Here is a 24077-nt window from a genome sequence, read left to right as displayed (position 1 = left end):
AAAAAAAAAAAAAAAAATTTTTTTTGGTAAAGATGGCATCCTGCTATGTTGCCCAGGCTGGTCTTGAACTCCTGGCCTCAAGTGATCCTCCCATCTTGGCCTGCCAAACTGTTGGGATTACAGGCATGAGTCACTGTGCCCAGCCTGTTTTTAGTTAATTTCTACAAGTCCTTCCTTCCTCTCTTCTGTCATACAGCAAGTAGTTTTTAATCCTGTTCTGTGCCAGATGCTGCAGGTGACACTGGAGGACGCAAAGCGAACAAAACAGGCAGTGTTTAATCTCAGGTAGGAAGTGCCAAGCCCACAGGTGCCTGACACAGGAACAGGAGGAAGGGTCAGCCAGAGGCCTGGGATGGTCCTCAGGATCCTCATTGAAGGGACCAGACTAGGCAATACTGAATACTACCTAGAGGAAGGGGTAGAACCCCAACTTCCCAATTCATTCTTCCCTTTCTTTTTTTTGGGGATGGAGTCTTGCTCTATCACCTGGGCTGGTGGCCTGGAGTGGAGTGGTGTGATCTCTGCTCACTGCAATCTCTGGCTCCCAGGTTTCAAGTGATTCTCCCACCTCAGCCTCCTGAGTACTGGGATTACAAGCGCCCACCACCACGCCCAGCTAATTTTTTTTTTTTTTTTTTTAGTGGAGACAGGTTTTCACCTTGTTGGCCAGGCTGGTCTCGAACTCATGACCTGAAATGATCCACCTGCCTCAGCCTCCCCAAGTGCTGAGTTTACAGGTGTGAGCCACCGCGGCCGGCCACCATTTCTTTTTCTTTTCTTAACCAAAGACCTTTGCCAAGTCATTCCCCCACTCCACTTTGTTTTCCTTTTCATTTTTTCCTTTCTCCCTTTTCTGAGTCACAACCATTAGCCAGGAAGCACCCCCTCCCCACCCTCTTTCCTGGATCCCCCTCATTCCCTCCTTCCACAGTCCACTTCCGTGTTCCCAGGTCCAGGGCTTATTTGCCCAGAGTTTGGAAAACCCCCAGCTCTCCTTTCTACAGCGTGGGGGCAGGGTACTGGTGCCAGTCACGTGCCTCTGGCTTCAGAAGACTCCAGACTGGGGTGGGGTGGGGGAGTCCTGCCCATCTCCCTAGCACCTTATCTTCCCTACCATCTGTGTCTTTTTTCCCTCCCCAAACGGAACCCCCTGCCCTCTCGCCTATAGCCGTTTAATTGCAAAAGCCAGGCCGTTTGTGGGAGACCACAGACAGCGACCTCCTTCATCTACCGGTTGAGAGGAGAGTAAAGAGGCTGCTGCAATCTGGGTAATAACCCTATCCCCACCCCAGGAGTCACAGTCACATCGTTAAGTCTTCCTCCCCTCTTGTCCCAGGACAGCTTTAAAAACTTTAACAGCATTTCTGCTGGGTAGCACCTAGCCAGGGTCGCCCCCTCTGTCTGCTCAGGAACGTCTGTCACTTCAGAGAGGTTAAGTGACTTGCCCCAGTCACACAGCAGCAGTCTGATAGGCTACCAGGGCTCTAGGGGCAGAATGAGGAGAGGGCTGGCATTCTTCCCACTGGCCCGCGTGGCTGTAGCACCGGGGTGCAGCGAAGCCCCAGGGCCCCAACCCATGAGCTCTCTCCCATCCCGGGCGGGGGTGGGGGAGAAGCAGTGGGGTGCTGGTTCCCAAATGCAAGATAAGAACTGGCTAGGAAAGCCTTGCCCAGCCCCTCCACCTAGAGGGAATGGGAGGAAGAGAAGCTGAGGCGGGGTCCCGATCCCGCGTGGAAACACCTGCGCTCCCGCGGGTTCTTTAAACGCCCAGATAGGGAACGACGCGCACGGGAAAAGGCGGTGTTAGCGTCAGGTCTGGTCACATGACCTGGCCCGAGGTGCTCGCGGCCCCCACCCCACCAGTGGGCGTCCCCCACAACGCGTGGTCGACCATCATTGGTCAGTGGTGAGGCCAATAGAAATCGGCCATCTGGGAACCCAGCGTTCCGAGGCGCAGCCTAACCTAGTGAACCGACGAAGGTCCAATGGAAAGAGACGGCCGTGGGCGCAGGCCAATGATAAAGTGTCAGGGGCGGGCCCAAGGGCGGGTCAGGTTGGTTTGAGAGGCGTGTGGGTATAAAAGTGCAAGGCGGGCGGCGGCGTCCGTCCGTACTGCAGAGCCGACGCCGGAGGGTCGTTTTAAAGGGCCCGCGCGCCACCGCCCCCTCGGCCCGCCATGCTGCTATCCGTGCCGCTGCTGCTCGGCCTCCTCGGCTTGGCCACCGCCGAGCCCGCCGTCTACTTCAAGGAGCAGTTTCTGGACGGAGGTAACGCCTGGTCTCACCTCGCGGCCGTCCGAACGACGCGGCCGGCCCCCCATCCCGGATCTGCGTCGTCGCCCGTAATTACCGCATAGAGGGCCAACACAGTGGTCCCCGGGGACTTGAGCTGCGGGCGATCCCTCTTCTGCGTCCCTGAGGAGCGCGGAGGGCGTAGCGGCCTCCCGCGGCGGGAGTTAGCGTTCGCTCGAGGATCGCCGAAGACACCCGACGTGTCAACTAGAGGTTGGGGTGGGGAGAGTCGGGGATCTCCTTCCCTGTCCCCAGCAGCTTGTGGTTCTCCGCAGATGCTTGGTGTGGGGGGGATTAGCAGAGCCGCGCTGACCTAACTCTCTAACTCCCTATTTAGACGGGTGGACTTCCCGCTGGATCGAATCCAAACACAAGTCAGATTTTGGCAAATTCATCCTCAGTTCCGGCAAGTTCTACGGTGACGAGGAGAAAGATAAAGGTAAGAGCCTAGGAGTGGGTGCTCAGATCCGCGAGGACTTCCTGGCAGAAGTCCTTGTCCGCACACACACAGCCGGGACAGTCCCCTAGGAGCAGGGCAGGTGGAGGAAGTGGGGGAGTCGTCTGTATCGTCTAAATCGAGGGTCCTCGCGGGTCAGGACCCAACGGTGACCACACTACCGTCCCGTCTCAGGTTTGCAGACAAGCCAGGATGCACGCTTTTATGCTCTGTCGGCCAGTTTCGAGCCTTTCAGCAACAAAGGCCAGACGCTGGTGGTGCAGTTCACGGTGAAACATGAGCAGAACATCGACTGTGGGGGCGGTTATGTGAAGCTGTTTCCTAATAGTTTGGACCAGACGGACATGCACGGAGACTCAGAATACAACATCATGTTTGGTGAGGGGCTCCTTCCTGGTGCTGACCTCTGTCCCATTAGTTGGAGGAAGACCCAGACCCCATTGACTTTCTTAATAGTCATGATTTTCTTTGGAAGGGGAGCTAAAAGAATAGGTCACAGCAACAATTTATTGCGTTATGATCGCAGATCTAGGCTGTTAACTAAATTTATGTCATTGTATATAGTTATTTCCCAATCTTACAAATGAGGATGTTGAGTTCTAGAGCACTGATTTTTTTTTTTTTTTCTTTAAATTTAAGGCTTCACCCACAACCCATTCAGGACAGAATCAGGGTCTGAGTTTCTCTTTTCAGCCTTGACAGACCCGAGTTTAGGAACCAGGTCTTCCTTTTGTAAAGAGGGGTGAGGGACTCGAAATGGTAGGTAGTCTCTGACTCTTAACTGGATCTGCTTCACACCTAGGTCCTGACATCTGTGGCCCCGGCACCAAGAAGGTTCACGTCATCTTCAACTACAAGGGCAAAAACGTGCTGATCAACAAGGACATCCGTTGCAAGGTGTGCCTGGGGGTGGTGGCAAATGGGTGTCATGGGGAGGTTCAGAGGTCAGCCTGATTGAGGGGGGGCACTGCTCACCTTCTTCCTTCTTCAGGATGATGAGTTTACACACCTGTACACACTGATTGTGCGGCCAGACAACACCTATGAGGTGAAGATTGACAACAGCCAGGTGGAGTCGGGCTCCTTGGAAGACGATTGGGACTTCCTTCCACCCAAAAAGATAAAGGATCCTGATGCTTCAAAACCTGAAGACTGGGATGAGCGGGCCAAGATCGATGATCCCACAGACTCCAAGCCTGAGGTTGGTGTTTGGGCGGGGGCTCTGCTCTACACATTGGAGGGTGTGAGGACATTTGGGCCAACTCTGACCTCTTCATCTACCCCTCAGGACTGGGACAAGCCCGAGCATATCCCTGACCCTGATGCTAAGAAACCCGAGGACTGGGATGAAGAGATGGATGGAGAGTGGGAACCCCCAGTGATTCAGAACCCTGAGTACAAGGTGAGTTTGGGGCTCTGAGCAGGGCTAGGGCTCACAGTGGAGAGTGCACCAACGTTACTCACCCTCTAGTTCCCTTCTTCCTTCTACAGGGTGAGTGGAAGCCCCGGCAGATCGACAACCCAGATTACAAGGGCACTTGGATCCACCCAGAAATTGACAATCCTGAGTACTCTCCTGATCCCAGTATCTATGCCTATGATAACTTTGGTGTGCTGGGCCTGGACCTCTGGCAGGTGAGACTTGGAGGCAAAAGGAGGATCCCTGGGGTACCTCAAGTGCATAAGATCACCCAAGGGGAAAGTGACAGGATAAGATCACACCCCAGGCGGGTCTGACTCAAAAATGGTACTTTTTGTAAACAGTACTTCCTGGTCTGTCCCTGTGGAGACCTCTCAGCAACCCTTTTGAGGTTGTACTTCTTGTGAACTAAGTACTTCCCCAAGTACTTTTATGCAAATCAACTTCTTTAAATACCCCCAAAGAACTAGAAGGTGGTCAGGTAACCCAGTTAGTTAGCTGGGGCTGGGCACAGTGGCTCACCCTGATAATCACAGTACTTTGGGAGACTGAGGCAGGAGGATTGCTTGAGGCCAAGAGTTAGACAACTCAACCTTGCTTGGCAACGTAGTGAGGAGACCGTATCTCTACAAATTTTTTTTTTTTTTTTGAGACGCAGTTTCACTCTTGTTGCTGAGGCTTGAGTGCAATGGCACGATCTCAGCTCACTGCAACCTTCACCTCCTGGGTTCAAGCGATTCTCCTGCCTCAGCCTCCCGAGTAACTGGGATTACAGGCATGTGCCACTATGGATGCCAGGCTAATTTTTTTGTTTTTTGTTTTTGAGACCGAGTCTTGCTCTGTCGCCCAGACTGGAGTGCAGTGGCGCGATCTCAGCTCACTGCAAGCTCCGCCTCCCAGGTTCACGGCATTCTCCTGTCTCAGCCTCCCGAGTAGCTGGGACTACAGGTGCCCGCCACCACACCTGGCTGATTTTTTTTTAGTAGAGACGTGGTTTCACCATGTTAGCCAGGATGGTCTCAATCTCCTGACCTCATAATCCACCGGCCTCAGCTTCCCAAAGTGCTGGGATTACAGGCGTGAACCACCGTACCCAGCCTTTTTTTTGTTTTCTTGGTAGAGACAGGGCTTCACCATGTTGCCAAGATTGGTCTCGAACTCCTGGCCTCAGGTGATCTGGCCGCCTCGGCCTCCCAAAGTGCTGGGATTACAGGGGTTGAGCCACTGTGCCTAGCCTCTACAAAAACTTTAAAAATTAGCCAGATGTCGTGCATACCTGTAGTCCAAGCTACCAAGGAAGAAGGATGATACTTGAGCGTGGTGCATCGAGGCTGTAGTGAGCCATGATCATGGCACTGCACTCCAGCCTGGGTGACAGTGAGACCCTGTTTCAAAAAAAGCTGGGACTGAATTTTTGTCTTTTTTGGTCACTGAAATACCTTCTGTGCCCAAGACATTTCCTGGCATTTAGTAGGTACCTGAAAAATACCTGAATAAGAGAGTGAGAAACAGAAGAAACAGGTGCAGAGAACTGAAGTCAGTAGCCCAAGGTCATGGGGGCAGGAAACCACAAAGCTGGGGTTTGAACCCGCACAGTACAGCACCTGAGTCGCTCCATCTTTTTTTTTTTTTTTTTTTTAAATTAAAGAGAGTCTTGCTCTGTCACCCAGGTTGGAGTGCAGTGGCTTGATCTCAGCTTACTGCAGTCTCTGCCTTCCAGGTTCAAGTGATTCTCATGCCTCAGCCTCTCGAACAGCTGGAATTACAGGCATGCGCCACAGCGCTGGGCTCTTTTTTTTTTCCGAGATGGAATTTCACTCTTGTTGCCCAGGCCGGAGTGCAATGATGCAATTTTGACTCGCCACAACCTCCGCCTCCCAGGTTCAAGCGATTCTCCTGCCTCAGCCTCCTGAGTAGCTGGGATTACAGGCATACCAGGCATGTGTCACCACAGACACCGGGCTATTTTTTTTTTTTTTTTTTTTTAAAGTAGAGACAGGGTTTCACTGTGTTGCCCAGGTTGGTCTTGAACTCCTGGCCTGAAGTGATCCGCTCTCCATGGCTTCCCAAAGTGCTGGGATTACAGGCGTGAGCCTGTGCCTGGCCATCTCTGCATCTGTTTTTGAGATGGAGTCTCTCTCTGTCGCCCAGGCTGGAGTGCAGTTGCGCGATCTCCGCTCACTGCAAACTCCGCCTCCCGGGTTCACGCCATTCTCCTCCCTCAGCCCCAGCACCACGCCCGGCTAATTTTTTGTATTTTTAGTAGAGACGGGGTTTCACCGGGTTAGCCAGGATGGTCTCGATCTCCTGACCTTGTGATCCACCCGCCTCGGCCTCTGGGTGAGGATTACAGATGTGAGCCACCATGCCCGGACTCTCCATCTTTTTAACTGCAATGTCAGCAGCGTTCCTTGTCTTCTCTGCAGATGCAGGCAGCAGGGTATAGTGGTTATAGGAACACAGGTGGGGAAACCCTGTCCAAAGGAAGGGCTATCGGGTATCACCTCTGACCATCCTTCCTATTCATCCTCCAGGTCAAGTCTGGCACCATCTTTGACAACTTCCTTATCACCAACGATGAGGCATACGCCGAGGAGTTTGGCAACGAGACGTGGGGCGTAACAAAGGTGAGGCCTGATCCTGGTCCTGATGGGGGCGGGCAGGGAAGGCAGGGTGCAAGGCCCTGAGGTGTGTGCTCTGCCTGCAGGCAGCAGAGAAACAAATGAAGGACAAACAGGACGAGGAGCAGAGGCTTAAGGAGGAGGAAGAAGACAAGAAGCGCAAAGAGGAGGAGGAGGCAGAGGACAAGGAGGATGATGAGGACAAAGATGAGGATGAGGAGGATGAGGAGGACAAGGAGGAAGATGAGGAGGAAGATGTCCCCGGCCAGGCCAAGGACGAGCTGTAGAGAGGCCTGCCTCCAGGGCTGGACTGAGGCCTGAGCGCTCCTGCCGCAGAGCTGGCCGCGCCAAATAATGTCTCTGTGAGACTCGAGAACTTTCATTTTTTTCCAGGCTGGTTCGGATTTGGGGTGGATTTTGGTTTTGTTCCCCTCCTCCACTCCTCCCCCCTGCCCCCTGCCTTTTTTTTTGTTTTTTTTTTTTTAAACTGGTGTTTTATCTTTGATTCTCTTTCAGCTCTCACCCCTGGTTCTCATTTTTCTTGATCAACATCTTTTCTTGCCTCTGTCCCCTTCTCTCACCATATCTCTTAGCTCCCCTCCAACCTGGGGGGCAGTGGTGTGGAGAAGCTGCAGGCCTGAAATTTCATCTGCTCTCCTTCCTGGAGCCCAGAGGGGGGCAGGAGAAGGGGGTGGTGTCTCCAACCCCCCAGCACTGAGGAAGAATGGGGCTCTTCTCATTTCACCCCGCCCTTTCTCCCCTGCCCCCAGGACTGGGCCACTTCTGGGTGGGGCAGTGGGTCCCAGATTGGCTCACACTGAGAATGTAAGAACTACAAACAAAATTTCTATTAAATTAAGTTTTGTGTCTCCCTCCTGTGTCTCCTTTTGGGGAAAGATAGACTTCAGGAAACCCAGCAGTGGTCTTTTTGGGGGTGGGGAGGGTTTCCAGTGTATCTCCTTTTTTAGCTGTTGCTAGAGAGGTTACTACTGACTTCCACAAGATTCCAGGAACCCGTATTTACCCCATAACCCTCAAAACCAACGGGGGAATGACTTGCTGCCGTAAATACTCCACATACTAATTTACTGAATCCTTGAACCTAACTGGTAAGTTTTGGTTCTGTTTGTTGGTTTTATTTATTTTTAAGATAGACTGTTGCTCTGTTGCCCAGGCTGGCCTACAATGGCTTAATCTAGTCCACCCTGCCTCTTAAACTGGCCTTCTTCATGCTTCTATTCCTTTGGGGTCCTGTGGCTCAGCCCAACCCCTCTGGGATGCCTCCAGAACTGGCAGATCCAAAGGGAGAATTCTGTTTTTAATGTCGTGAGGCTTTGAAAGTTAACATCTTTAAATACTTTTGGGGTCAGATTGGGGATAGTACAACAACTGGCGGGAGACCCAGGAATTAAAATAGTAGGTTCATTCCAAAAATCCAGATCCCTAAAGAATGAATGAGGCTACAAAATGGCACCTTGCCCCTGCTTCCAATTTGTTTTTTTCCTCTGCTTGGTGGCCTTTCAGGTATTTCTAGTCTTGAGTAACTTCCACTTTGCCCTATCTGCCAGAATAAAACTCTGGGCTGGGTGCAGTGGCTCATGCCTGTAATCCCAGCACTTGGAGAGGCCGAGGCGGTCGGATCACCTGAGGTCTGGAGGTGGAAACCAGCCTGGCCAACATGGTGAAACCCTGACTCTACTAAGAATACAAAAATTATCAGGGCATGGTGGGGGTTCCCTGTAATCCCAGCTACTCGGGAGGCTGAGGCAGGAGAATTACACGAACCCAGGAGGCAGAGGTTGCAGTGAGCCGAAATCGTGCCATTGCACTCCCGTGACGTCACCGCTAACGGGCATGGCGTCACTTTGGAGAGCTCGTGTGCTGGCGGAATGAGAAGCTCCGTCCACGCCACGCCCACAACGCGGAGTTTAGTCTGCGCATGCCTCGCTTGACACCGCTCTCGTGCGCATGCCCATAAAGGCCAAGGAGGGTGCGCACAGGTCACATGCGCCGGTGGTCTGCGCGCGCATCGCCTGCCCCGGAAGTGGTCGGCGCACGGCGCGGCGCGCCTGGGCGCTAAGATGGCGGCGGCGTGAGTTGCATGTTGTGTGAGGATCCAGGGGCCGCCGCGTCGCTCGGACCCCGCCATGGCCGTCACCATCACGCTGAAAACGCTGCAGCAGCAGACCTTCAAGATCCGCATGGAGCCTGACGAGACGGTGCGGGCTGGGCCGGAGCCCGGGGGCGGGAGTGCCGGGTGCCGGGGATGGGGTGGGGGCGGGGAGGCTAGGATCCCAACGGGAGGGGTGGGGAGGACGGCGCCCGTCGGCCCTGTCCAGACCCCCGTCCTGCTCGACTTTCCTGGACCCCCCGATGGTCTTTAGCCCAGTCCCCAGCGAATCGGGCGGCGCTCCTGGGCCGGTCTCCGAGCGACGCCCCACCCCCGGGCCTCTGGCCAGGTCCCGGCTCCAATGTCAGCGCTCTCGCGGGGCGCGGGCGTCACAGGCTCGGAGTCCTGGGCAGGCCAAGCTCTCCAGGACTGGGCTCCACGTTTTCAGCTTTGCAGGCTTCTCCTGGGGACACTGGTGGTGGAATCTAGGAGTAATGACCAGGAGATACTGAGTAGTGACGACAACAACGATGTTAATGATAATAAACGGGTCTCAGTCTTTATAATTTTGGTGGTCCGTGTTTGTTGGGCGTTTATTTTTTATCAGTCACCGAGTGTTTTAGTGTTGTTTTACTGCTCAGCATAACGGGCTTGTCACTGGGGACCTCTGACCATTTTACAGACGCGGAAACCTTGGGGTTAAGGAACTTTGTCACAGTCACACATGTAATGTCAGAGCTGGGATTCACATTCGGTTCTGCCTCGTGTGAGCGTCCACTATATAAATATTATGCTGCTTTTTTAGTCGAAAATAGAATTGGGACCTAATTCAAACATACTGAATGTCTATTGGGTACTTGGCACTTTTTGCACAAGTGAGGGAGACATTGAAGTCCACTTTTCGTAGAAAAGGAAGCACATTTTTTGATCAGCTCAACGGTTTGGCTTTGGGCAAGTTAACCTCTCTGTGCCTCCGTTTTCTCAAAATATCAAATGAACTTGTCGCCTGCTGGCTTCCGCCTGTAATCCCAGCACTTAGGGAGGCAGAGGCAAGAGGAGCGCTTGAGCCTGGGAATTCAAGATCATCCTGGCAACACAGTGAGATCCCATTCTCTACAAAAAGAAGAAACAAAAATAAATAAATAAAAGGAGGCCAATTAAATATATTTCATAGGAAGCTTAAAAGGTATGCCACATACACACTTATAGTAGCACTATTGGCCAGGCATAGTGCCTCATGCCTCTGTAATCCTAATGATTTGGGAGGCGGAGGCAGGAGGATTGCTTGAGGCCAGAAGTTTGAGACCAGCCAGCCTAACATAGGGAGACTCTTACCTACAAAAATAATTTTTTTTTCAATTAGCCTGGTGTAGTGGTGTGCACCTTTAGTCCTAGCTACTCCCAAGGCTGGGTGAGAGTACCACTTGAGCCCAGGAGTTTGAGGCTGCAGTGAGCTATGGTCGTGCCACTTCAATCCAGTGTGGGCAGCAGTGAGATCCTGTCTTTTAGAAAATATCACTATGAACTGTTAGTCACTGTTATTGTCTAAGATACAGTATAGAGTGGGGGACTGTCCCTTTTATTCTGTTATCATACTTTATACCACCTGAAATTAACATTTTCTTCACATTAGTGTTTTCTCTTTGAGATCAGGGACTTGTGTTATGTTCTGTGCTGTGGACTCCATGTCTAAAACAGCACCTGGCACGTAACAGGTGTTTAGTATAAATAAATACTGTGTTGAATGGCATGATGATTGAATGAATTCTTATCTAGCATGCTTTAGATGCCGAGAAAGCGTAAAAATTCCAGCATGCTTGCCTCTCTGCCATCAGGGCTTGCAGCTTCTCCATCCTAAACTAGAAGGGAAGAGAGAATCTTGGGGTCTCCAGTGACTGTCTGTACTACTTCTTCTAGGTGAAGGTGCTAAAGGAGAAGATAGAAGCTGAGAAGGGTCGTGATGCTTTCCCCGTGGCTGGACAGAAACTCATCTATGCCGGCAAGATCTTGAGCGATGATGTCCCTATCAGGGACTATCGCATTGATGAGAAGAACTTTGTGGTCGTCATGGTGACCAAGGTGGGTGACGTGTGCTGGCTGGGAGGGACGAGCTAGGGAGCTGGCAAAGAGCCTGTGTGCCCAGGAGAGATTAGCCATGAACAGGGCGGGGCTGCAGCGGAGCGGGTTGTTGGGTCTGATAGGGTTGCTGATGCCAGCTCCCTTTTTCTTGCTGTTGCAGACCAAAACCGGCCAGGGTACCTCAGCACCCCCAGAGGCCTCACCCACAGCTGCCCCAGAGTCCTCTACATCCTTCCCGCCTGCCCCCACCTCAGGCATGTCCCATCCCCAACCTGCCGCCAGAGAGGACAAGAGTCCATCAGAGGAATCCGCCCCTACGACGTCCCCAGAGTCTGTGTCCGGGTAAGGCGGGGGCAGCAGTCCCAGCTTGGGCCCTGTCTTCCTAGCACATTCCAGCGTCCACATAAGTGGTCCCACACACCTGGAGGGAGGGCAAGCCGCCAGAAGCCAGGGTCCGATTTCTCTCTCTTGAATTTGCAGCTCTGTTCCCTCTTCAGGTAGCAGCGGGCGAGAGGAAGACGCGGCCTCCACGCTAGGTGGGTGGGTGGTCCCCAGGGCAGAGGCGACTGGGTGCCCCAGCCATCAGCTGGGCTTTATCTGGGTGCGGGAGGCCTGGGAGCTGCCCTTTCCTCTTCCTGGTGACCCAGGCTTTTCTGCTCCCTCCACAGTGACGGGCTCTGAGTATGAGACGATGCTGACGGAGATCATGTCCATGGGCTATGAGCGGGAGCGGGTCGTGGCCGCCCTGAGAGCCAGCTACAACAATCCCCACCGAGCCGTGGAGTATCTGCTCACGGTGAGGTGGGGCTGCTGCCTCCTGGGAAGGCCTTGAGGGTGTATACGGGCCTCACTGCCCTGATGGGCGGTTGGGAAGGCAAAACCTGCCCTGAAAAGCATTTGGGTAGTGATTCTAGCCACTAAAGGCTTCCCACAGGAGGCTGGATGTGAGTGGTGGGTGGGCCTCTGGAGGGCAGGGCCGAGGCCTCATCTGTGTCCTGCCAGGGCATGGAGGAGGGTGGCAGCAGGAGGTCTGTGCTTTAGAACTAAACAGGACCCCTGACAGGGAATTCCTGGGAGCCCCGAGCCGGAACACGGTTCTGTCCAGGAGAGCCAGGCATCCGAGCAGCCGGCCACGGAAGCAGGTGGGTATGCACGTGCTGCATCTGCCCTCCAGGTACCTGACTCACATCACGCTCCACCCCGCAGTGCTCCTAGGAGCCTGGCATGGTGTCTGACTGCACCCCTTCCTACTACCAGCAGGAGAGAACCCCTTGGAGTTCCTGCGGGACCAGCCCCAGTTCCAGAACATGCGGCAGGTGATTCAGCAGAACCCTGCGCTGCTGCCTGCTCTGCTCCAGCAACTGGGCCAGGAGAACCCTCAGCTTTTGCAGGTGTGATCCCAAGGGCAGAGGGAGCCATGGCAGCCATCATTTCTGTTGTCTGCGGGCACCAGAGTCCATAACATGTAGGAATCGTTCTAGGCCTGGAAAGCAGGACTAAGCCCATGCTTCCCCCATGCTTCCTCTGACCTGTCGATCCCCATGGTTTCTCAGTCTTCCCAACCATCTTGTGAGGTGTGGGTGCTGTCAACATCACCTCCCACAGAAGAAGACACCAGAAGCTTAGAGCAGCCTGTCATTCCCAGGGTCATACAACTGGTAGTGTGTGTCTGCCTCTGCTGCCTCAGGGTCCTGGGTTGGGGCTCTGGCTCTGGCTTCACATACAGATGGTGCTGCGTAAATGTCTGTAAGGTGGCATGACATCACCCAGGACAGCTGTGCCCCAGTTGGCTCTGGGGTGACTCTGCTCAGTGAGGCTCCACCTTGTCCTTGAAGGTTCACAGGAAGAGTGGGGGAGTGACCCCCCGGCTGCAAGCAGGTTCCTCCGGGTCCTCGGTGAAGTGCCTACCGGTCTTGGCTCAGGACCCTGCTGTCTGCCCATTCTCCTCACTTCTCAGTCCTTTGCCGGCTTCTCCTGCTCGGTCCTGTTCTTCATCTGCACTTAGCCCTCCCTCATAGTGTCCTGGGGCCTTCAGTCTGTATGGGAACCCCCAAATCTATGTAGCCAGCCCAGGCCTCTCTGAATGCCACACTCCATGGCTGGCTTAATCTCTCCATCAAAGTGCTCTCTAGACTAGACTTCGAAGTCTCAGAACAGACCTCCTCAGTCCTCCCCAATCTCTGCAAGGACTAGCCTGGGGTTGCTTCAGCCCCAGGCCCTGGGGACCTGCTGGGGTCCATCCCTCGTCCTGTCTGCTTTTCCCACTCAGCGCCTCCCTGCGCTCCAGCTCCCTGGCAGCCTCTTCCTGGGCCTCTGCTACTGCACAGTCCCGCAGTCCACTTTCCATCATGAGGCAGATAACTGAAAAGCACTTTCTTCTTTAATGCGAAAATGGTCAGATGTAGACAATAGTAGAGTTGCACGAGAGCTTCCAGATACCCAGGCAGGGCACAGTGGCTCATGCCTGTAATCCCAGCACTTTGGGAGGCTAAGGCAGGCGGACTACTTGGTCAGGAGTTTTAGATCAGCCTGGTCAACATGGCAAAAACTTGTCTCTACTATAAATACAAAAAGTAACTGAGCATGGTGGCAGGCCACTGTAGTCCCAGCTACTCGGGAGGCGGAGGCACGAGACTTGCTTGAACCCAGGAGGCAGAAATTGCAGTAAATTGAGATTGCCCCACTGCACTCCAGCCTGGGTGACGGAGTGAGACTGTCTCAAAAAGAACAGAAACAGGCCGGGCACAGTGGCTCACGCCTGTAATCCCAGCACTTTGGGAGGCCGAGGTGGGCCGATCACGAGGTCAGGAGATTGAGACCATCCTGGCTAACATGGTAAAACCCTGTCTCTACTAAAAATACAAAAAATTAGCCGGGTGTGGTGGCGGGCACCTGTAGTCTCAGCTACTGGAGAGGCTGAGGGAGGAGAACGCCGTGAACCTGGGAGGCGGAGCTTGCTGTGAGCCAAGATCGCGCCACTGCACTCCAGCCTCGACAGCAGAGCGAGACTCCGCCCAACACCCAGATGAGTTCACTTTTTTTGGTTTGGTGGCTGGTGGGTGGGAATAGAGACACGGTCTATGTTGCCCAGGCTGGTTTTGAACTCCTGGGCCCAAGCAGTCCCTCCTGCCTTGCCTCCCAAATTATTGAGGTCACAGTTATGAGCCACCACACCCAGCCAAGTTTACCTTTCTAAAAGATCCACAGACCACGTCTTTTCCCGTGTAACTGTCACCACCGTGGCTTCCTCCTGCTCTAGAAAATGAGTCTGACTTGGGCCTTCCTCTCTGGTGTCATTGTCTGCTTCCTCCCCCTTCCCTTGTTCGCTCTGTTTTTTTGTTGTTGTTTGTTTTTGAGATGGAGTTTTGCTCGTTGCCCAGGCTGGAATGCAGTGGCACAATCTCGGCTCACTGCAACCTCCACCGCCTCGGTTCAAGAGATTCTCCTACCTCAGCCGCTGGAGTAGCTGGGATTACAGGCTTGTGCCACCACGCCCTGCTAATTTTGTATTTTTAGTAGAGATGGCATTTCTCCATGTTGGTCAGGCTGCTCTCAAACTCCTGACCTCAGGTGATCCGCCTGCCTCAGCCTCCCAAAGTACTGGGATTGCAGGCGTGAGGCACTGTGCCCAGCCACATTCACTCTGTTCTTGCTTCTGTTTTTGAGACTTCCCAGATGCATCCACCCTGGGCCTTTGCACTTGCTGTTTGCTTTACCTGGAGGAAACCTTCTGCATCCCCTATACTGCAGGCCTGTCCTCCAGCCCTCACCTGCAGTTCCTTCCTAGCCAGACACCTGCAGTTGTTTGGTTCATTTATTGGCTCACTTACTATTTTTGAGACTTTGTTGCCTAGGCTGGAGTGCAGTGGCACTATCTCAGCTCCCCGCATCCTCTGCCTCCCAGGTTCAAGTGATTCTCCTACCTTAGCCTTCTTGAGTAGCTGGGATTACAGGCACGGGAACGTGCTATCACACCCAGTTGATTTTTGTATTTTTAGTAGAGATGGGGTTTCACCATGTTGGCCAGGCTGGTCTCCAATCACCTCAAGTGATTACTGGTGTGAACTACTGCGCCCGGCCTATTTGTCTATTTATTTATTCAAGACAGGGTCTTGCTGTGTTGCCCAGGCTGGAGTTCAGTGGCTTACTGCAGCCTCCGCCTCCTGGGTTCAGTCTCATGCCTCAGCCTGCCAACTAGGTGGGATTACAGGCGTCTGCCACCACACCTGGCTACTTTTTGTATTTTTAGTAGAGATGGGGGTTCACCACGTTGGCCAGACTGGTCTCGAACTCCTGACCTCAAGTGATCTTGACCTGCCCCTGCCTCTTAAAGTGCTGGGATTACAGGTGTGAGCCACCACGCCTGGCTTATTTTTTGGCTCACTTAAAAGCCCATCATCAGCTCCTCCAGGGCAGGGCTTGTGTTGACTGCTATGTTGTGTTTGGCCAGAATAGGCTCCTCTGGATATTTGCCTGACTGAAGGAAAAAGCAAAGGTTCTGATGCCCTGGGGAGAGGAGGGGCTGTGAATTACCTTCCCTTCCCCACCCTCTCCCGCAGCAAATCAGCCGGCACCAGGAACAGTTCATCCAGATGCTGAACGAGCCCCCTGGGGAGCTGGCGGACATCTCAGATGTGGAGGGGGAGGTGGGCGCCATAGGAGAGGAGGCCCCACAGATGAACTACATCCAGGTGACACCGCAGGAGAAAGAAGCTATAGAGAGGGTAAGAGGCCTGGCTGAGGTGTGACTGCGGGTGGGCAGGACCCCTACCCTCTGCTGCTCACACTTAACCCATCTTCCCACAGTTGAAGGCCCTGGGCTTCCCAGAGAGCCTGGTCATCCAGGCCTATTTCGCGTGTGAAAAAAATGAGAACTTGGCTGCCAACTTCCTCCTGAGTCAGAACTTTGATGATGAGTGATGCCAGGAGGCCAGGCCACCCAAGCCCTCACCCTACCCCTATTCCATGAAAGTTTTATAAAAGAAAAATATATATATATTCATGTTTATTTAAGAAATGGGAAAAAAAAACAAAAACCTTAAAAAAAAAAAAAGCAAACAATCCAGCTTCCTGTCCTCCTAAAGTGGCCCCTGTTCCCATCTCGGTCTGAGAAGACCCGGGCCAGACAGCTGTCCCCCCATCCTCCTCCCCAGCCCAGCCTGCTCAGAGAAGCTGGCAGGACTGGGAGGCGACAGATGGGCCCCTCTTGGCCTCTGTCCCAGCTCCCTGCAGCCAGATGGAAAGGCGGCTGCTTGCCTCTCCATCCTCCAAAGAACCCGAGGACCCCTCCCCCACCCCATCTTCTTGGATGAGAGGAAGCTGGAGCCCCAAACTATGATCCTCCATTGGAGTGGCCCAAATCTTTCCATCTGGGGCAAGCCCTAAAAGGCCCAAGGCCCCCTCCCCAGTCTGGCTTTGGCCTCCAGCCTGGAGAAGGGCTAACATCAGCTCAGTGTCAAGGCCACCCCCACCCCAGAACAGAACCGTGTCTCTGATAAAGGTTTTGAAGTGAATAAAAGTTTTAAAAACCAGCCCTATGGTCTGTACCTGCTGGGGCTCCCCGCGCCCGCCTGTCTGGGTCTGGGGGCTGGCTGGGCACAGGCAGGCATGGTGACGGGTGCCGGGAAGGGGGAGAGGAGTCTGTGAGTCCCTGCAGATTGAGGCTCCCAGTGTCTCCTCCCCCAGTGTGCCATTTCCAGGCAGTGGACCCCAGCCCAACCTTGCAAGGACTGCTGCTCCCCAGCCCCTACCATCACCACAGTCTGTTTTGGCTATACTTCCCCCCGCACCCACCGGCCCTGTAATTGGCTAATTACTGGAGATGAATGTTGGTAAACAGAAGCCGCTTTCTCTTCTGCCATCTGCTTCTCCATTATTTGCCCATTGCACCCCCCTTTTCCTCCCCTTGAAGCTCCAGTTAGTCAGCAGGGCCTAGAGTCCCTGTCCCCTTTTGAGTAGAGCCAAGTGGGGGATTCCCCAGCCTTTAAGTGTTGAAGGAGGAACCAGGGCACCCAGAGAGGCACACCTTGAGAGGACACAGATCTCTTCAGGGGTACTGCCAAGGAGCAGGCTTTATTGGGAAGGGACAAAGCCTCAGGAGCTGGGTGCCCCAGAGGCTGCTGGGTCCTGAGCTGCAGCTGCAGCCAGTGCAGCAGCTCGCGCCTCCTGCTTCTGTCTTTGTTTTTCCTCCTTGAGGCGCTTGCGCTCCTTCTTCTCTAGGTCCTGGAGCACCTCCTGGAAGCGGGCACTCTTTGGGTTCACCTGGTAGCCCAGGAGCTCCTGGGCCTCAGCCTGCAGACGGGCCCTCCTCTCCTTGTCAGCCTGGGCCTTCTCCCAGCGCTCCTGCTGCTGCTGCCGCCAGTTCACAATCATCTGTGGCATCTTGGCCATGCACTCTGCGATGTGCTGCTCCCTGCAGGGGAGAGTGGGCTGTGACACTGGCACTCAGCCAGGGCAGAGCCCACCCACCTATAGCTCACCCATAGGCCTCTGCCCACGGGCCTGCCTCCTCGACTCCCCCTGTAGATTAACTGTCAGGAAAAGCCCTTGACAAGTGAAGAACAGGAAGAGATGAGAAAGTTACTTGTGCATGAATTTGATCACAAGGGTGTGTCAAGCCCCAGTAAACCCCAGGTGCCAAAGCCAGATCAACATTTCACCGAGCTGCCTACTGAGCAAGCCAAGTGCCACTCCCATGGGTAATTTCACACCTTTATTCCACAGACATTGCTGAGCATCTCCTGTACAGAGGCCAGGCCCAATTCTAGGCACAGGACTGAAAGCAAGAAAGACATTTCCCACCAATCCTTGAGTTTGTAGCTACCAGTCACAGCCCCATTTTTTTTAAGTTCAGGAGTACAAGTGCAGGTTTGTTACATAGGTAAACTTGTGCCATGGGGGTTTTTTTGTACAGATTTATTTCATCACCCAGGTATTAAACCTAGTACCCAGAGGTCATTTTTCCTGATCCTCTCCCTCCACCCTCCAAAAAGCCCTAATGTGTGGTGTTCCCTGTGTCCATGTGTTCTCATCATTTAGTTCCCACTTACAAGTGAGAACACATTGTATTTGGTTTTCTGTTCCTGTGTTTGCTAAGGATGATAGTCTCAAGCTCCTGTCATGTCCCTACAAAGGACATGACTCTGTTCTTTTTTGTGACAGCCTCATTTAAGGATTCGAAAAGTGAAGAATTAAGCACTATAACGGTCATCTGGCTGAGGAGGGGCAGAAACAGGAGTCCCTGCTCCATGATTCCCTGCCTGGGTGATCAGACACATGGCTTCACCAAGCATCAGTTTCCTCATCTCTAAAATTAGGGCAATCCCTTCTTCCTCTTAAGGCTGTTGGGAAAACAAGAAGGTTAAACACCGGGAACACACTCGACCTACCCCCTTCACCCTCCAGGATGTGGCATTACCTATAAGAGATGCCCCTGGTCTGGTCGGATGCCGTAGCTCACACCTGTAATCCCAGCACTTTGGGAGGCCGAGGTGGGTGGATCACCTGAGGTCAGGAGTTCAAGACCAGCCTGGCCAATATGGTGAAACCCCATCTCTACTAAAAACACGAAAAATGAGCCGGGTGTCGTGGCAGGCGCCTGTAATCCCAGCTACTTGGGAGGCTGAAGCAGGAGAATCACTTGAGCCCGGGAGGCGGAGGTTGCAGTGAGCTGAGATGGCACTCCAGCCTGGGCAACAAGAGCAAAACTCTGCCTCAAAAAAAAAAAGAAAAAAAGATGCCCTTGGGTCCTTCAGACCTGCCTCTGTATTCGACCTCTGCCCTTGGTTCCAGGACCCATCACCTTCCTGCTGGCAACTTTTCCCCAGCCACACTGACCTCCTGGCTGTTCTTTAAGGCAATATCCTATCTCAGGGCATTTGTCCCAGCTGTTCCCTTTACCAGGAACTCTTTACCCAAGAGATCGCCCCATAGCTAAGTCTGGTTTTTCAGGGCTTTGCTTAAATACCACCTCAGAGAGGCCTGAGACTTCCCAAACCAAAGCTGCCCTCAGGCACGCACTCTTCACTCTTTTATCTTCCTAATAGTCTGCTGTCACCATCTGATACTAAGGGTCCTTTTGGGGCCTGCCTTGGCCTCCCAAATAGCTGGGATTACAGGCATGAGCCACCGCGCCCAGCCTGGGACAGGGTCTTGCACAAGGTATGCGCTGGGTAAATACTTGGTGATGATGGCCGGACGCGTTGGCTCCCGCCTGTGATCCCAGCACTTTGGGAGTCTGAGGCGGGTGATCACTTGAAGTACGGAGTTCGAGACCAGCCTGTCCAATACGGTGGAACCCCGTCTCTACTAAAATTACAAAAATCAGCCGGGCGTGGTGGTGCACGCCTGTAATCCCAGCTACACGGGAGGCTAAGGCGGGAGAATCGCTTGAACTCGGGAGGCGGAGGTTGCAGTGAGCCGAGATCTTGCGACTGCACTCCAGCCTGGGCAAGAGAGCGGGACTGTCTCAAAAAAAACCAAAAAAAACAAAAAAAAAAAACACTTGCTGATGAATGACTAAATAGACTGTTATTCTGAGTTTGTTTTGCGGCCAGGTGAGCGAATACATAAATCTGCAACATACAAATGCTACGACGTGACCCCAATGGGGTAGGCACGGCTTGGGGCCCAGTTCGCCCACGGGGCACAGAGGGCAGCCCCGCGCGTCTGCCTGCACGCACCTCTCCCGACGCTTCTGCTCTTCGGCCAGATGCTTCACCCGCAGCGACTCCTGCATGGTCGCCAGGCTTGGGTACCATTCGCGTTCTTCGGCCTCCAGCTCCCGCAGCTGCTCCGGCGACGGCCACAACGAACCGGGGGCCACCCCTGAGGCGGCGCCATAACGCGCGAACTGCTTAGCCGCGTAGCGCGGCCCCAGCTGCCACCGCGGAGTTAGGAGGTCCTCGGGGTCTGGCCACCGGGGTCCCGGTGCGCGGCGCGGGGGCGGCCGAGCCCGGTAGCCACGAGAACCCGGGGCCAGGGTCGCCGTCAGTCCTAGCAGGCTACGTGCCTGTCGCACGGACGCCGCCATCTTGGCTGTGCGGGGTCCTCGCAGGCCCGCCGGGCTGTCCACGCCCGTTGCCTGAGCGCGAGGCCCGGTGTGGGCCAAGGCAGAGAGAGGGGCGTCCCGGTTGCTTCAGTTCGGGGGAGGGCGGCGAAGGGAGTAGTGTGGATTTTATGCGTTTCCACGTATAGCTTTAAATTTTAGTTAAGCAGTTACTTATAAGTCATTTTTTATTTTCACTTTTTTTTCTCTTCTTTTTGCACACTGACACTTAAAAATATATATTTTTAGCCGGGCGCAGTGGCGCACGCCTGTAATCCCAGCACTCTGGGAGGCCAAGGCGGGCGGACACCTGAGGTCGCATGTTCGAGACCAGGCTCTTTTTTTTTTTTTTTTTTGAGACAGTCTCGCTCTGCCAATGGCGCGATCTCGGGTCACTGTCACCTCCGCCTCCCTGGAGCAGAGGAGAAACCCCGTCTCTACTGAAAATGCAAAATTAGCCGGGTGTGGTGGCCAATGCCTGTAGTCCCAGCTACTCGGGAGGCTGAGGATGCGGTGAGCCAATATCACACCATTGCATTCCAGCCTGGGTAACAGGAGCGAAACTCTGTCTTAAATAAATAAATAAATAAATAAATAAATATGTATATGCTCACCTGGTTGCAAATATATGCAGTGTTCAATGTTCTTTGGGTAAAAATCGTATTTTTAATTTTACTTTTATACATTTAAACTAGCATTTATTAGGCTGGGCTCAGTGGCTCCCGCCTGTAATCCCAGCGCTTTGGGAGGCTGAGGTGGGCGGAACACTTGAGGTCAGGAGTTCGAGACCAGCCTGACCAACATGGCAAAACCTCGTCTCTACTAAAAATAAAAAAATTAGCTGGGCATGGTGGTGGGCGCCTATAATCCCAACTACTCAGGAGGCTGAGGCAGGAGAATCGCTTGAACCGGGGAAGTGGAGGTTGCAGTGAGCTGAGATCGTGCCATTGCATTCTAGCCTGGGTGACAGAGTGAGACTGTCTAAAACAAACAACCCACTAGTATTTATTATTTTTTTAATGTAAATGTACCCGGACGCGGTGGTTCACACCTGTAATCCCGGCACTTTGGGAGGCTGAGGCAGGCATCACTTGAGGTCAGGAGTTCGAGACCAGCCTGGCTATAACATGGTGAAACCCTGTCTCTATTAAAAATACAAAAATTATCTGGGCATGGTGGTGCACGCCTGTAATCCCAGCTACTCGGAAGGCTGAGGCAGGAGAATTGCTTGAACCCGGGTGGCGGAGGTTGCAGTGAACTGAGATTACACCACTGCTCTGTAGCCTGGGCAACAGAGTGAGACTCTGTCTCATAATAAATAAATAAATAAATAATTCTGTCACATGCTGTGACATGGATGAACCTTGAGGACATTAGGCTAAGTGAAAGAAGCCAGTCACAAAAGGATAAATATTGTATGATCCCACTTATATGAGGTAACTGGAGTAGTCAAATTCATAGAGACAGAAAGTAGATTAGGAGTTCCAGGGGTTGGGGGTGGAGGAGTGGGAGTTATTGCTTATAATGTATAATATATTTTATGTTGTAAAATATACAAAATAAAAAGAATTTGTGTTTTGTTTTGTTTTGAGTCAGAGTCTCGCTCTGTCTCCCACGTGAGAGTACAGTGGTGCAATGTTGGCTCACTGCAACCTCTGCCTCCCAGATTTAAGGGATTTTCGAGCCTCTGCCTGCTAAGTAGTTGGGACCACAGGTGCAAGCCACCAAGTCTGGCTGATTTTCGTATTTTACTAGAGACGAGGTTTCACCATGTTGGCCGGGCTGGTCTCAGACTCCTGACCTTAAGTGATCTGACCGCTTCAGCCTCCCAAAGTGCTGGGATTACAGGTGTGAGCCACCATGCCCGGCCAAATGTTGTTATTGTTGTTGTTTTTGTTTTTGTTTTTTTTTTTGGAAACAGAGTCTCGCTCTGTCGCCCAGGCTGGAGTGCAGTGGTGGGATCTCAGCTCACTGCAAGCTCCGCCTCCCAGGTTCACACCATTCTCCTGCCTCAGCCTCCGGAGTAGCTGGGACTACAGGCACCTGCTACCACGCCCGGCTAATTTTTTTTGTATTTTTAGTAGAGACGGGGTTTCACCGTGCTGCCAGGATGGTCTCGATCTCCTGACCTTGTGATCTGCCCGCCTTGGCCTCCCAAAGTGCTGGGATTACAGGCTTGAGCCACCGCACCCGGCCTGTTGTTGTTTTTAATCACACACATGCACACCTTCTCTGCCCGGCAAAAAATAAATGCAGTTTTCTCAAGACATGAATATTCATAACAATACCACGTATATATGTCATTCCCAAGCTGGAAATAGCTCACACCCAATGTCCATCTGAAGAAGAATGGACAGCTAAATGATGCTGTTTCAGCCAATGGAATACTACATAGGAATGAAAGAGCAGATATTACATCTCACAGCAAGATGGATGATTCTTTTTTTTTTTTTTTTTTTTGAGAGGGAGTTTTGCTCTTGTTGCCCAGGCTGGAGTACAGTGGCACAATCTCGGCTCACGGCTCACCGCTACCTCCGCCTACCAGGTTCTAGTGATTCTCCTGTCTCAGCCTCCTGAGTAGCTGGGATTACAGGCGCCCAGGACAACGCCCGGCTAATTTTTGGTATTTTTAGTAGAGATGGGGTTTCACCATGTTGGCCAGGCTGGTCTCAAACCCCTGACCTCAGGTGATCCGCCTGCCTCGGCCTCCCAAAGTGCTGGGATTACAGGCGTGAGCCACTGTACTTGGCCTGAATGATTCTCATAAGCATAATGTGCAACAAAGGGAGCAGGACCTATATGATTGCTTTTAAAGTTAAATTTTGTTTTTTTGAGACAGGGTCTTGCACTGTTGCCCAGGCTCGAGTGCCCTGGCTCGGTCATAGCTCACTGCAGCCTTGAATTCCTGGGCTCAAGCGATCCTCCCGCCTCAGTCTCTCAAATAGCAAGACTACAGGCATGAAACACTACTCCCACCTACATGTTAAATTTTTTTTGTACAGACGGGGTTTCTCTATGTTACCCAGGTTGGTCTTGAACTCCTGGGCTCCCCTCCTCTCTTCTCACCTCTCCTCCCCTCTCACCTCTCCTCCCCTCCTTTCTTGACAGGGTCTCACTGTCGCCCAGGCTGGAGTACACTGGCATGATCACTGTAGCCTCAATCTCCTGGTATCAAGTGGTCCTCCCACCTCAGGCTCCTGAATAGCTGGAACTGCAGGCAGTCACCATCAAGCCTGGCTAATTTTTGTATTCTTTGTACAGATAGAGTCTCAATATGTTGCCCAGGGTGGTCCTGAATCCTGGGGCCCAAGTTATCCTCCCACCTTGGCCTCCCAAAGTGTTGGGATTACAGGTATGAGCTACTATGCCTGACCTCAGAATTTTTTCATCTTGCAAATCTGTAACACTGTATCCATCAAACACTCGCTCCCCAGTTTCTCTTTCGCCCAGTCCCTGGCAGTCACTATTCTCCTTTGTTTCTATGAATTTGACTACTCTAGGTGCCTCATATAAGTGGAATCATAGGTTACTTGTCCTTTTGTAACTGGCTTGTTTTTTGAGACAAGAGTCTTGCTCTTTTGCCTAGACTGAAGTGCAGTGGCATGATCATAACTGGCTGCAGCATTGACCTCCTGGACTCAAGTGATCCTCCAACCTCAGCCTCTCAAGTAGCTGAAACTAGAGGTGCTCACCTGGCTAATTTTTTTTTTTGAGACAAAGAGTACTTGCTCTGTTGCCCAGGCTGGAGTGCAGTGGCGTGATCTCAGCTCACTGCAACCTCCGCCTCCTAGGCTCAAGCAATTCTCATGCCTCAGCCACCTGAGTAGCTGGGACTACAGGTGGGATCTTACTATGTTGCCCAGGCTGGTCTTGAACTCCTGAGGTCAAGCGATCCACCCGCCTTTGTCTCCCAAAGTGTTGGGATTATAGGTGTAAGCCACTCCACCTGGGGCTGGCTTATTTTAGTTAGTATAGTATCCTAAAATTCCCTTCCTTCCTTCCCTCCCTCCCTCCCTCCCTCCCTCCCTTCCTTCCTTCCTTCCTTCCTTCCTT

The 24077-nt window shown here is 52.9% G+C and overlaps 3 protein-coding genes across 6 annotated transcripts; 2 read left to right on the top strand and 1 right to left on the bottom strand.

Moving 5' to 3' along the window:
• The first annotated feature begins 2064 nt into the window (after positions 1-2064).
• Positions 2065-7661, top strand: CALR (calreticulin). The gene is made up of 9 exons (XM_011954691.1): positions 2065-2267; positions 2629-2730; positions 2923-3126; positions 3551-3645; positions 3740-3949; positions 4037-4150; positions 4240-4383; positions 6703-6795; positions 6876-7661. Exons 1-9 carry the CDS (start codon positions 2177-2179, stop codon positions 7074-7076), a joined length of 1254 nt encoding a protein of 417 aa, XP_011810081.1. The 5' UTR covers positions 2065-2176; the 3' UTR covers positions 7077-7661.
• A 955-nt stretch (positions 7662-8616) lies between these two features.
• RAD23A (RAD23 homolog A (S. cerevisiae)) lies at positions 8617-16507 on the top strand. 3 transcript variants are annotated; one of them, XM_011954693.1, is made up of 9 exons: positions 8617-9008; positions 10817-10978; positions 11139-11320; positions 11459-11514; positions 11647-11774; positions 12042-12120; positions 12239-12369; positions 15538-15702; positions 15785-16507. In XM_011954693.1, exons 1-9 carry the CDS (start codon positions 8937-8939, stop codon positions 15896-15898), a joined length of 1089 nt encoding a protein of 362 aa, XP_011810083.1. In that variant the 5' UTR covers positions 8617-8936; the 3' UTR covers positions 15899-16507. The 3 variants fall into 3 exon arrangements, with proteins under 3 accessions (XP_011810083.1, XP_011810082.1, XP_011810084.1); XM_011954692.1 differs by having other exon boundaries at positions 12236-12369; XM_011954694.1 differs by lacking the exon at positions 15538-15702 and having other exon boundaries at positions 12236-12369.
• Positions 16508-17019: 512 nt separating this feature from the next.
• On the bottom strand, positions 17020-20044 carry GADD45GIP1 (growth arrest and DNA-damage-inducible, gamma interacting protein 1). Of its 2 annotated transcripts, none has more exons than XM_011954684.1 (2): positions 19758-20015; positions 17020-17392 (listed from the first exon to the last, which is right to left on the bottom strand). In XM_011954684.1, the coding sequence occupies exons 1-2, from the start codon at positions 20007-20009 to the stop codon at positions 17072-17074; spliced, it is 573 nt and encodes a 190-aa protein (XP_011810074.1). In that variant the 5' UTR covers positions 20010-20015; the 3' UTR covers positions 17020-17071. The 2 variants fall into 2 exon arrangements, with proteins under 2 accessions (XP_011810074.1, XP_011810073.1); XM_011954683.1 differs by having other exon boundaries at positions 17022-17390; positions 19660-20044.
• Between the last annotated feature and the right edge of the window lie 4033 nt (positions 20045-24077).

This window comes from Colobus angolensis, unplaced genomic scaffold (genome assembly GCF_000951035.1).
Source record: "Colobus angolensis palliatus isolate OR3802 unplaced genomic scaffold, Cang.pa_1.0 Scaffold39, whole genome shotgun sequence".
Classification (NCBI taxonomy): domain Eukaryota; kingdom Metazoa; phylum Chordata; class Mammalia; order Primates; family Cercopithecidae; genus Colobus; species Colobus angolensis.
This window is presented reverse-complemented; position numbering and strand designations above follow the sequence as displayed.